This window comes from Sus scrofa, chromosome 12, assembly GCF_054392235.1.
Source record: "Sus scrofa isolate SSC_HxYL_T2T_F1_AM1 chromosome 12, Sscrofa_HxYL_maternal_Yorkshire_Landrace_v2.0, whole genome shotgun sequence".
NCBI classification, from domain to species: Eukaryota; Metazoa; Chordata; class Mammalia; order Artiodactyla; family Suidae; genus Sus; species Sus scrofa.
In genome coordinates, this window is record NC_139394.1 from 4,712,605 (window position 1) to 4,726,711 (window position 14,107).

At 50.5% G+C, this 14,107-nt stretch overlaps 1 protein-coding gene across 3 annotated transcripts in view; it reads right to left on the reverse strand.

Moving 5' to 3' along the window:
- Positions 1–14,107, reverse strand: part of MGAT5B (alpha-1,6-mannosylglycoprotein 6-beta-N-acetylglucosaminyltransferase B) — a 74,965-nt gene that overhangs the window by 10,279 nt on the left and 50,579 nt on the right. For 2 of the 3 annotated variants that reach the window (XM_084983645.1, XM_021066557.2), the window contains exons 12-13: positions 11,269–11,399; positions 142–297 (exon numbers count right to left, since the gene is read on the reverse strand). In XM_084983645.1, the coding sequence (XP_084839771.1) occupies positions 142–297; positions 11,269–11,399 (287 nt within the window). Of the gene's footprint in view, positions 1–141; positions 304–11,268; positions 11,400–14,107 lie in introns of all 3 variants that reach the window. The other variant, XM_021066556.2, reaches the window with a different exon arrangement.

Genomic DNA, 14,107 nt, shown 5'->3' on the forward strand with positions numbered 1-14,107 from the left:
ACGAGGCTCAGGGCATTAGAGCATGCTGGGGCATGTCCACACAGAGAAGGGGCCACAAGTGATGGTGGCAGGATGTACCAGTGACCTCTCGGGCATCGCCGGCGGGGCTGGGGTGAGGATGGAGGAGGGGGCGGGGCTGACCTTGGCCTTGCGCAGCAGCTGCTGGAACTCGGGCTGCGGCAAGAGGCCGTGGTTCTTCACGAAGGCAGGGACTTCGGGGGGCCGCTGGCTCTCGTAGTACACGGTGCCGTGGACCTCCATGTACTTGTTCAGGATGCTCAGGAACTTCTCCTTCCCCTGGAGGAGCAGGAGGAGGAGGAGATGCGAGCCTTGCTCCGACCGCAGAAGGCAGAGCTGGCTGAAGAGACACCCCTGGCCGGGAAGTCAGAAAACGTGGGGCCAGTCTCAGGTCGGTCCTTAACCTGCTGTGGGAGCCTGAGGCGGCTCCTCTTCTCTCTGGTCCCCAACTTCTCTATCTGTGAGGTGTGGAGCTTGGACTAGACCAAAAGTTGGTTTCAGGACTATTTTTAAGCCATGGACCTGTTTTCTTTCCAAAGGTCTCCAGTGGGGACCAACACGTAATTGCACCCAAGTGGAACTGCTTGGCCTCCCCGGAATCCCTGGTGACCTCCGAAGACCTCTGGGGAGCTGGGGGAGCAGTCAGGAGCCCGGATCATCCACCTGTCCGTCCCTCATTCAGCCATCCCTCCATCTATCCAGGCATCCACCCACTTGCCATCCATCTACCCTCCGTCTGTCCATCCCTGTTTCCCTCCTCTACCCACCCAGCATCCTGTCCTTCCATCCATCCTCCTGCTCGTGCCCCCACTCATCCATCCAGCCATCCAACCACCCGCCATCCCTCTAGCCACCCATCTCTCCCTCCGCCCACACACACATAGAGCACCTGCTACGCGTCGGCTCTGAGCTGGGGACCAGGAGCACAGCAGGGAGAGGACAGCGTGCTTGTCCTTCTGGAGGACACCGAGGGGACCCCCCAAACCAGCAACTCCGCTCCTCCACACCCAAGAACCCCACATTCAGGCTCTGCCTCCCCTCCACCCTCAGGGGGCTGGGAACAGGCCCAGCCTGCAGGGGAAGCGATGGAGGGAAGGGAGCCCTGGCAACCAGATAACACCCCAGCCTTTGGGCACCCATCTGACCTTAGGGCCAGGGGGGCCCTGAGCTGGGAGCTGCCGTCGGTGTAGGGCCTCACAGCTTGCGATCAGCTGCTGGGCTCTATTTTTTTTTTTTTTTTTTTGGAGTTTTTTGAGGCTGGCAGAAGAGAAGGGATAAGTTGAGGGGGAAGTAGGTTCCAGATCACGGAGAAGGGTGGGTGGGGCTCTTGTCGGGGAGGGTTAGTTCTCAGCAGGCCAGCAAGTCAAAGAAGCCACAGTTCCCTGTGTCCTGCTGGCTAACATGAGGTCAGACGGCAAGGAGCTCCCGCCCAGGTTTGGTTTATACACCTCAGCTCTTGAAGAATGCTAGCAATGAATATCTGAATAATTGTTAACAATTCACATTTTGAAACTCGAACTGTATGAATTTTTCAGAAGGAAAAGGTAACGCAGACCAGCCCTGCCTATGAGATGGACCAGGAAAGCCCAGGAAGTGTGAAAAACACCTAGGGAGGCCCTGAGGCTCCAGCACAGAGCAAAGAATGACAAGGCCAAGACCTGGGAGAAGGAGGAAGAGATTGCGGAGGCCAGGGCTGAGGGCAGCCTCCTTCCGGGGGTGGCGGGGGGGGGGGCACCGCCAATTGCAGGGGCAGCGTCTAGGCGGCTGGGCAGACCTGGGGGACGAAAGTCAGAGTTCGGGGGCTGCCGATGAGAGACAGCCCTGATGGAAACTCCCCATGCTGGGTCGGAACGCTGAGCAATTACACCCTAGAAGAAAGGGCGGACCAGAACTCGAGCAGCTCTTGCTGGGGCTGAACCCTTTCTGGATTCGCCTCCATCACTGCCACCGACAAAGGTGATCTGGACCCGCTGGGCTCCACGGCCATAAGCCAAGACGAACAGCAAACCCTTTCTGGAAGGAGGGCGCGTCATCCTTGACCTCAAATTTTTTTCTACCATATTTCTTTGCCTTTCTTTTTTTTTTCCTAAGGCCACACCCACGGCATATGGAAGTTCCTGGGCTGGGGTCAGATAAGGAGCTCCAGCTGCCAGCCTACACCACAGCCACAGCAACACCAGATCCGAGCCGTACCTGTGACCTATGCCACAGCTCACGGCAATGCTGGATCTTTAACCCACTGAGGGAGGCCAGGGATCCAACCCGCATCCTCACAGACACTGTGTCGGGTTCTTAACCGGCTGAGCCACGACGGAAACTTCTTTTTCTACAGTTTTTCATATTCACTTTCTACAACTACCCCTAACTCAAAAAAAGAAAAAAAGAAGACGAAGGAACCAGTGAAGTTCCAATCGAAATCCCAGCAGGGTTTTTTTTTGCTGAAATTGACAAACTGATCCTAAAACTCATTTGGAAATGCGAGGACCTAGAATAGACAAAATACCTTTGAAAATGAAGACGAAAATAGTGAAACTTACATCACCTGATTTCGAGACTCATTAAAAAGCTACAGTAATCAAGACAGTGTGATATTGACATCAAGATGGACAGAAAGATCAATAGGACAGAACAGAGAGTCCAGAAAGAGACCCACCCATGTAGGGTCAATTGATTTCTGACAAAGATGCAAAGACATTTCAGTGGAGGAAGTCTAGATTTTTCAACAAATGGCCATGGAACACTCGATATCCCTATTAAAAAAAAAAAAAAAAAGAGATGCACTATTCACAATAGTCAAGACATGCAAACAACCTCAGTGTCCATAGACAGATGAATGGATTAAAGAGATGTGGTGCATATACACCGTGGAATACTACTCAGCCATAAAGAAGAGCAAACTAATGCCGTTTACAGCAACATGGATGCAACTAGAGATTCTCATACCGAGTGAAGTCAGTCAGAAAGAGAGAGACAAATATCATATGATACCACTTATACGTGGGATCAAAAATATGGCACAAATGAACCTATCTGTAAACCAGAAACACACTCACAGACATAGAGAACAGACTTGTGATTGCCAAGGCGGAGGGAGAGAGAACGGGAGGGGCCAGGAGTTTGGGCTGCGTAGATGCAAACTATGACACTGACAGTGGATGGGCAATGAGGTCCTGCCGTAGAGCACGGGGAACTATATCTAGTCTATGGGGTAGACCAGGATGGAAGATAAGAAAGGGAACGTATCTATATGTATGACTGGGTCACTTTGCTGTACAGCAGAAATTCGTACAACACTGTAAATCAACTATACTCATAAATGTTTTAAAAAGGAGAAGACAGAAAAAGGAAAAAAGACTTAAATCTATATACTTGATATCATAAATAAAAGTTAACTCAAAATGGACCATAGATCTGAATGTGAAACCTGAAACTATAAAACCCACAGAAGAGAACATAGGAGAAAAATCTTTGTGACCCTGGATTCAACAAAGATGTCTTGGTTACACCAAAGGCACAGCCCATAAAAGAAAACACTAGACTTCATTAAAACGAAAACCTTTTGCTCTTTGAAATGTGCTGTTCAGAGAAAGACAAGCCACGGCCTTGGAAGAAATATTTGCAAGCATCCATTTATTAAATAACCTCTATCCAGAACATGTAAAGAACTTTTTTTTTTTCTTTTTAGGGCCACACCCACAGCATATGGAGGTTCCCAGGCCAGGGGCTGAATTGGAGCTACAGCTGCCAGCCTACACCACAGCCACAGCAACTCAGGATCCAAGCTGTGCCCGCGACCTACACTACAGCTCACGGCCACGCTGGATGCCTGACCCACTGAACGAGGCCAGGGATCGAACACGCAACCTCATGGATACTAGTTGGATTCGTTTCCACTATTGCAAAGAACTCTAACAATTCAATAACAAGAAAATAACCCATTTTTTTAAATGGGCAAAAGTTTTGAAGACACGTCACCAAAAAAGATACATAGAAGATAAATAAACACACAAAAAGTATCTTGAATGTCATTAGTCATTAGAGAATTACAAATTAAACCCACAGTAAGAGAGCACCGCACATCTGTTGAAATGGCTAAAATTACAAAGACTGACCAGGCCAAGTGGTGACGCATTTGTAAAGGAACTGGAACTTGTGTATAGTGCTGATGGGGTTGCAAAATGGTACAACCGCTTTTCCTAAAATGTTACCCATGGTTCAAAAATGTGACCCAGCTGTTCTACTCCTCGGTATTTACCCAAGAGGAAGGAAAGCATATGTCTATACAAAGACGTGTGCTCAAATGTTCCTGATAGCTCTATTTGTAATAGCCAAATACTGGAAACAACCCAAATGTCCACGAACAGGTGAATGGAGAAAGGAAGTGTGGCCCATCCATGCCGTGGAATACTACTCAGCAATGAAAAGGAAGGAATTATTGTTATGTGTGAAAATGCAGGCCAAAAATGAGCATATACCATATGATTCCACTTACATAAAATTATGGAAAGTGAAAATGAATCCACAGTGACGGAAAGCAGATCGCTGACTGCCTGGCGATGAGGAGGAGAGGAGAGAAGAGGGAAGGGATGGCAAAGGGAAGGAGGAAATTGCAGGAGTGGCGAATCTATTTGCTCTGGGTTGTGATCATTTCACAAGTCAGGAGCTATAAAGCCATACATTTTAAACATGGTTGGTGTGTTGCATAACAATTTCCCTCAATAAAGCTGCTAAACTCCCAAAGACATTCTATGAGGCCACCATCACCCTCATTCCAAAACCAGACAGAGATACCACCAAAAAAGAAAACTATCGCCCAATATCATTGATGAATATAGATGCAAAAATTCTCAACAAAATCTTAGCCAACCGAATCCAACAACATATCAAAAAAATTATACACCATGACCAGGTTGGGTTCATCCCAGGTTCACAAGGATGGTTCAACATATGCAAATCAATCAGCATCATACACCACATTAACAAAAAAAAGGTCAAAAATCATATGATCATCTCAATAGACGCAGAAAAAGCATTTGACAAAGTTCAACATCCATTCATGATCAAGACCCTCGCCAAAGTGGGTATAGAGGGAACATTCCTGAATATAATCAAAGCCATTTATGATAAACCCACAGCAAATATAATCCTCAATGGGGAAAAACTGAAAGCCTTCTCACTCAAATCTGGAACAAGACAGGGATGCCCACTCTCACCACTGCTCTTCAACATAGTTTTGGAAGTCTTAGCCACAGCAATTAGACAAACAAAAGAAATAAAAGGCATCCATATAGGAAGAGAAGAGATCAAACTGTCACTGTATGCAGATGATATGATACTATACCTAGAAAACCCTAAGGACTCAACCCCAAAACTCCTTGAACTGATTAATAAATTCAGCAAAGTGGCAGGATATAAGATTAACATTCAGAAGTCAGTTGCATTTCTGTATACCAGCAATGAAACATTAGAAAAGGAATACAAAAAAAATGATACCTTTTAAAATTGTACCTCACAAAATCAAATACCTCGGAATACACCTGACCAAAGAGGTAAAGGACCTATATGCTGAGAACTATAAAACCTTAATCAAAGAGATCAAAGAAGATGTAAAGAAATGGAAAGATATTCCATGTTCCTGGATTGGAAAAATCAATATTGTGAAAATGGCCATCCTACCCAAAGCAATCTACAGATTCAATGCAATCCCTATCAAATTACCCATGACATTGTTCACAGAACTAGAACAAACAATCCAAACATTTATATGGAACCACAAAAGACCCAGAATCGCCAAAGCAATCCTGAGAAACAAAAACCAAGCAGGAGGCATCACTCTCCCAGACTTCAAGAAATACTACAAAGCCACAGCCATCAAAACAGTGTGGTACTGGTATCAAAACAGACAGACAGACCAATGGAACAGAACAGAGAATCCGGAAATAAACCCTGACACCTATGGTCAATTAATCTTTGACAAGGGAGGCAAGAACATAAAATGGGAAAAAGAAAGTCTATTCAGCAAGCATTGCTGGGAAACCTGGACAGCTGCATGCAAAGCAATGAAACTAGAACACACCCTCACACCATGCACAAAAATAAACTCCAAATGGCTGAAAGACTTACACATACGACAGGACACCATCAAACTCCTAGAAGAAAACATAGGCAAAACACTCTCTGACATCAACATCATGAATATTTTCTCAGGTCAGTCTCCCAAAGCAATAGAAATTAGAGCAAAAATAAACCCATGGGACCTCATCAAACTGAAAAGCTTTTGCACAGCAAAGGAAACCAAAAAGAAAACAAAAAGACAACTTACAGAATGGGAGAAAATAGTTTCAAATGATGCAACCGACAAGGGCTTAATCTCTAGAATATACAAGCAACTTATACAACTCAACAGCAAAAAAACCAATCAATCAATGGAAAAATGGGCAAAAGACCTGAATAGACATTTCTCCAAGGAAGATATACAGATGGCCAACAAACACATGAAAAAATGCTCAACATCGCTGATGATAAGAGAAATGCAAATCAAAACTACCATGAGATACCACCTCACACCAGTCAGAATGGCCATCATTAATAAATCCACAAATAACAAGTGCTGGAGGGGCTGTGGAGAAAAGGGAACCCTCCTGCACTGCTGGTGGGAATGTAAACTGGTACAGCCACTATGGAGAACAGTTTGGAGATACCTTAGAAATCTATACATAGAACTTCCATATGACCCTGCAATCCCACTCTTGGGCATCTATCCGGACAAAGCTCTACTTAAAAGAGACACATGCACCCGCATGTTCATTGCAGCCCTATTCACAATAGCCAGGACATGGAAACAATCCAAATGTCCATCGACAGATGATTGGATTCGGAAGATGTGGTATATATACACAATGGAATACTACTCAGCCATAAAAAAGGATGACATCATGCCATTTGCAGCAACATGGATGGAACTAGAGAATCTCATGCTGAGTGAAATGAGCCAGAAAGACAAAGACAAATACCATATGATATCACTTATAACTGGAATCTAATATCCAGCACAAATGAACATCTCCTCAGAAAAGAAAATCATGGACTTGGAGAACAGACTTGTGGCTGCCTGATGGGAGGGGGAGGGAGTGGGAGGGATCGGGAGCTTGGGCTTATCAGACACAACCTAGAATAGATTTACAAGGAGATCCTGCTGAATAGCATTGAGAACTATGTCTAGATACTCATGTCGCAACAGAAGAAAGGGTGGGGGAAAAAAACTGTAACTGCAATGTATACATCTAAGGATGACCTGACCCCCTTGCTGTACAGTGGGGAAAAAAAAAAAAAAAAGCTGCTAAAAATTGTTTATCTAAATTTTCATTTATGTATTTATTCTGGCCACACCTGCGGCATGTGGAAGTTCCTGGGTGGGACTGAACCTGCACCACGTCTGCAACCTGTGCCACAGCTGCCGAAACACCAGATCCTTCATCCACTGTGCCACACGGCAACGTCCAAAAATAGGTGTTTATTATTTATTTATTTATTTGGTCTTTTTAGGGCCGCACCCACGGCATATGGAGGTTCCCAGACTAGGGGCCCAATTGGAGCTGCAGCTGCCAGCCTATGCCACAGCCACAGCCACAGCCACAGCCACGTCAGATCCAAGCCACGTCTGTGAACTACACCACAGCTCATGGCAATGCCGGATCCTTAACCCACTGAGCAAGGCCAGGGATTGAACCCCCATCCCTACTGGATGCTAGTCGGGTTCGTTAACCATTGAGCCATGACGGGAACTCCCCAAAATAGGTTTTTAAATTAAAATTTTAAATACCTTGATTTCTTAACAAAATCAAGTACATCAGGAGACAAGGCTATATGATCAATACCTGAGAAACAGACAATAAAAACGGATTCAGAGAAAATCTAGGTGCCAGAGTAGATATGCTAAATATAGTCTAAAAACAGAAAATAATATTGGAAACCAAATGGAAATGCTAGAAATAAAAAGCAGGTGTTCCCACTGTGGTGCAGCAGAAAGGAATCCAATTGGTATCCACGAGGATGTAGGTTCGATCCCTGGCCTTGCTCCGTGGGTTAGGGATCTGGCATTGCCATGAGCTGTGGTGTAGGTGGCAGACACGGCTTGGATCTGGCGTGGCTGTGGCTGTGGTGGAGGCCGGCAGCTGCAGCTCCGATTAGACCCCCTCACCTGGGAACCTCCCTATGCCACAGGTGCGGCCCGAAAAAGACTAAATAAATAACTAAATAAAGGCTCATTATTTAAGACTGAGTTAGAAAAATACTGCATGACCTCATTCATGTGCAGGCTCTAAAAGAGCCAAATACACAGAAACAGTAGAATGGAGAGTGTCAGGGGCTGTGGGTGGTGACTGCAGTTCATAAAACTGTATCGTATACTTGCAATTTGCTGAGAGAGTTGACCTGAAATGTTCTCACACCACACACACACACACACACACACACACACACACACACACGATAACTACACGAGGGATAGATGTGTTAATTAGCTTGATTGTGGTACTCATTTCCCCATATATATGCTTATCAAGCCACCGTGTGGTACATCTTAAACACATACAATTTCTCCCCGTCAATTATACGCAGTGAACTTGAGGAGGAAGAAACACCAACCAAGAAACCCAGAGCTGAGCTGCTGTTTGGAAAGTCCACCTCGGCGTCCCCAGGGGTGCTTTCTGACGTCTGGAATGTTTCCTCGAGCAGCGAGGATGGGTTTGCCTGCGCCTGGACAAGCCACCTCTCTGCCACCCCTCACCCCAGCTCCCTGGGAGAAACTCTAAGGAAACAGCAACATCGAAGCCTCAGCCTCCAGCAGCTCGGGGACCCAGGCTAAGACCAGCCTCCTCGGTACAACATTCGCCAAAGCCCCCGTCCTGATCCCGGCTGCTGCCCCCGAGGATGTGACAACCCCACAGTCCCTCTCCTTTGCGTCTCTGCAGCCTGGTCCCCTGACCTCTGCATGGTGCCAGGCTGCTGCTGTCATCCCTTTCTTCATCTGGCCACCTCTGCCTTCCTTAGGTCACAAAAACCACAGCAAAGATGTCTTTTTTCGGAAGCAGCTTCTTTGAGGTCCACAGCTGAACAGCCTTGCTCCGGGCTACCCCAGAAGCTCCTGGGCTAGAGATAAAACCGTTCTCTTCCCAGACTTCCTAGCCTCCCATTCTCTTGGGGCAGTTTCTTAGCAGTGTTTTCTGGTACAAGCAGGCACCGTCCTGCTCTCTCCTTGCCCAGCGCCCCAGGCATCCTGGCAGCCAGCTTGTTCTGCATCATAATAGAACAACCCGCGTCCCTCTCCCTGTGCCCCGCAGTGGGCACTCAGTCAGGGCTTGGACCTTGAGTCCAGCCCCTAGATCGTCTCTCTGCCACCATCTGAGGTGTCATAACTGGGGAGGTAAGTAGAGTCGGAGTTCAGTGTCCGGGTTCTGGAGTCAGACGTGGGTTCAAACCCCAGCCCCACCATTTAACTAGCTTGTCACTCTAACCTCATAGCTGATGGCCAAGTGAGCAAATACAAGCCAGCACCTGGCAGCAGAGAGCCCTGGATGAGCCAGTATCAGCATCGCCATGACTCATTGCCACACAGACCTGGAGATGTCCCGTTACCTCTCTTTTCTCCCACTTCTTCAGCCACAGGACTCCAGGACTGAGCTGGGCACATGGCTGCCTGGACCACAGCCCCTTCCAGCCTCCCCTGAGACTGGGCACAGCCATGGGACCGACCCCTAGCCACATGCTGTATGGGGAAGAGATTCCTACGGTTCAGGAAATGTCCCTACACCTGGCCCTCCGCTGCGCCTTCCTCCTCCTCCCGCTGGAAGGCAGGTGGATGACTGAACCGTCTGGGGTCAGCTTCTTTCTTTTTACTGCCACACCCCCGGCATACGAAAGTCCCTGCCTGCACCACAGCCACAGCGACACCCGATCCAAGCCACGTCTGTGACCTATGCCAGAGGTCGTAGCAATGCCGGATCCTTAGCCCACTGAGCCAAGGATCCAACCCGCATCCTCACGGACCCTGTGTCAGGTTCCTGACCTGCTGAGCCACAACGCAACTCCCACGTCTATGGTCACCTTAAACCAGGAGGCAAGCCTGGGTGGGTCAACCAGGGGAGAAGGGCCCTGGGGGTTCATTCAGGACTGTCAGCTCCAGGGTGTGTGGACAGGAAAGCCAACGGACCTCCACCCTGTCCCAGCCGCTACTCTTAGCGGCTCTCCTGGGACAGCCGGACCTAGTCCTAATCGGTAGTGAGAGAATCATTAACTTATCTCAATACATTTTCTTTTTTTGCTTAATAATAATCATAATTATTATGATTATTATTTGCCTTTTGTCTTTTCAGGGCTGCACCCACGGCATATGGAGGTTCCCAGGCTAGGGGTCCAATCAGAGCTACAGCTACCGGCCTACACCACAGCCACAGCCATGCAGAATCCAGGCTGCATCTGTGACCTACATCACAGCTCACGGCAACGCCAGATCCTTCACCCACTGAGCGAGGCCAGGGATTGAACCCACAACCTCATGGTTCTTAGTCGGATTTGTTAACCACTGAGCCACAATGGGAACTCCTATTATTAACCTTTAACCTCAAGCTGCCTGCCTTTGACCCTGGAGGAGCCCGCCTGAGCCCCGCTGTCCCCATCGCCCTCCTCCCACTTTGGTCCTTCCACAGGAGCCACCAACCCGAGAAAGCCCGAGCCGGGAGCACCCCCAGGGGAGACCCTCAGACGGGGAGGAGGGAGCATGCATCCCCTCACCTGGAGCTGCCTCGGTGCCGGGGGGGGCAGAGCGGAAAGAGGAGAGACAACAGGTTAGTGCCCAGGTGAGGTGAGTGGGCAACCTCCCACGCAGGCCGTGCTTCCTGGGGGACCCGGGCCCCTCCCTAGTCCTTTCTTGCCTCTGCACCGCCTCCCACCACAGAATCCCCACGTCTCGGCTGGGTTCGAGCATGTAGGGACCCGTCCTGGGAGGTGCAGGGTGAAGTCACAGTCCTCCATAAAGGACACCTGAGCTTGTTGCAAGCAAAGAGCGGGGGCAGGGAGGGGAACGGTTGTGAGCCCCCAGGCCAGGATGTCCTGGCTGCTAGGGGCCCCTTTTTCCACCCATGAGGGGGCCGTGTTCTACCGTCCAGGGCTGGGGGTGGTGGATGGGAGCCGAACCCGGGGGGCTGGGCGCTCGGGGGGCCGAGGGCTGGAGCTGGGCCGCGCGGGGCTCACCTTCCAGATGCTGGCATCCTTGCCGTAGACCACGGCCATGTTGCCGGCCTTGCCCCCTTTGATGAGCTGCTTCTCCGTCTCGTTGAGCTCCTCGGACACGAAGCCCATGAAGGAGTTGTCCGGAGTGTGAGCTGCAGCCAGACCACGAGGTCGGGGAGGGGGTTACCAGACAGCCACAGCCCTGCCCTGGGCGGGAGGGGCAGGGGGGCTGCGAGCTGAGGGGTCCGGCTTTGGGGAGAGAGCGTCCACCCATCAGTGCCGGGCTCTGGGCAAAACCCCTCTCCCAGAGGCCGTCTCGAAGCCTTGGAGCAGAAGGGAACTTGTGGTCCCTGGCTGGTTTCCGGATGAGGAGACGGAGGCACAGGTCACGGGACGTGGCCGGGCCCCTGCTCCATCGCAATCCTCCCTCCCGCTTTGCTCAGACCCGGGGGGGCTCAGGCTCCCCCCTCTGCCCGCACTCCTGTGTTTCCATCCTCAGCCCGTCACCCCAGGTCACCCCAGGTCGGGTCTCTCACATCGGCTCCATCAAGGGCGCCTGGCCCAGGACCATCTCCCAGGTTCCCGGGCCCTGTCCTTTCTCCCACGCGACCCTTTCAAATCTAGGTTCAATCAGGTCCCTCCTCTGCACAAACCCTGCGGTGGCCCCATAAGTCAAAGTCCCCCCAGTAAGTTACAGGACCACCCCCAGGTCCCCTTCCGCGGCATCTCTTCCCGCCTCCCCACCCTCCCTCCAGGCAGCTCCTGGCTCACAGGGCCCTGCTCAGGTCCTTCCCGACCCCAGGCCCCCTTTCTTCCTTCCCTGCTTTATTTTTCGGTCCCGGCTCCCGCTCACCAGACACACTATTGATTCGCTCGTGTATTATTGTCAGAATCGAAGCCCCACGAAGGCAGGAGCGCTGTCTGTGTCCCTGGCGCCGCGGAACGCCTGGCCAGCTGGCTCACAAATACATGAATTTATCTTCCCTTTCACCCTGCAGGCTTCTCCCCTGCTCCCCCCTCTGCTGGGAGCATCCTCCGCCCTTTTTCTGGATGAGAAAATCCCACTCATAGGCCTTCTCTCCCCCCAGAAACCGCCTCTGGGGTCTGTGTGCCCTCCCTTGGGGGGCCGGTCCACTGCGGCCCCCTAGGAGACCCCCAGGTCTCTGTCAACACGCAGACGGCACCCAGACCCACTCCTCCCAGAACTCAGCGCACCAGGGCCAGGAAATGCGGACCAGCTGGGGCTCCCACCCCTCGGCCACGCCCAGGAACGGCACAGGTTAGCCCTGGCTGCCCCAGCACAAGTGCCATCCATTTGCGGGGCATGCGGGCTTCCCTTTCATGCAGAGGACCCTGAATTGAAGGCTGGTGGAACCAATTAAATCTGCTCTACCTTCCCAGGCGGGAGGGGCTGTGGGGAGAGGGCTGGCCACAGCCACACCAGCCTTGGTTGCCCTGCTGCGCTGATGCCACCCACCCTGTTTCTTTGTTTCAGATGCACGTTGTTTCCGCATCTCGGAAACTGGGACGGATACTTCTTAAATTTTTTGTCTTTTTTTTTTTTGGTCTTTTAGGGCCACACTGGCGGCATATGGAGGTTCCCAGGCTAGGGGTCGAATCAGAGCTGTAGCTGCCAGCCTACACCATAGGCACAGCAATGCAGGACCCAAGCCGAGTCTATGACCTACACCACAGCTCTCGGTAACCCCAGATCCTTAACCCACTGAGTGAGGGCAGGGATCGAACCCGCATCCTCATGGATGCTAGTTGGGTTCATTAACTACTGAGCCATGACGGGAACTCCTGGGATGTATACTTTAATCGAAAGTGTAAGTTTAACGTAGTATTTCTGTCCGACCCCCCTAACACTGACAAAATTTGTAATCATATCTGGTGTACCTTGGCCGGGGGGCGGGGGGTTTCTATCCAAGTGCCCCAGAAAGGTCACGGATTCTTGAGTCTGAAAATCCCATCACTCCACGGCTAGGCCTTGGCTGCCTGCAAAGCCACCTCTCCCCTAGGGCTTCAGAGGCATAAGGGGGGCCCTGGAGGCCTGGAGTTGTTTCCGCGATGGTCAGGGCTCAGGCAGCTCTCCTGTCTCAGGAGGCTCTGCCCAGTCGGGCAGAGGCCCCAGGAGGGCAGATCAGACCCTCGCCGACCCCGTTTCTCTGCTCTGATCCACCCTGTCCTCTGTCCCGACCCTCTGGCTTCAGCGAGGCTGCAGCCAGGCCTCTCTCCCGCTCTCACCATTCCCTCCCCACTCTCAGAACTGAAGAATCCCTCATTCCACCAACTCCAGCAAAAGGGACAGGTTTAGATCCATTAGCTAAACCAGTGGGTAAGGCAGGGAAGTACTGCAGCCAATTAAAATGACAGGGACCATTAAGTGTGAGCTCCTGGAGGCGGGGCCAGGTGGGGGAGGCCGCCAGTTAGCTCCCAGTTAGCTCTTGGGGAAATCAACTGGCCCGATGAGGAAAAAGGAATACTCAGGTGTCTCTTCCTGAACGGGGTATGTCATCAAGACAGGCAAGCCTTTCTTTAATTTATTCAGTCAATTAACTTTTTTTTCCAGGGCCGCACCTGCGGCACATGGAGGTTCCCAGGCTATAGGATAAATCAGAGCTACAGCTGCTGGCCTACACCATAGCAGCAACTCGGGATCCAAGCAGCATCTGCAACCTACACCACAGCTCATGGCCATGATGGATCCCCGACCCACTGAGCAAGGCCGGGGATCGAACCCGCATCATCATGGATACGAGTCAGATTTTTTTCCTCTGCGCCAAAATGGGAACTCCCAATTAACATTTTCTGAGGACCCTGATAGGCTCCAAGGGTATAAAGATAAATTCAGTCAGTG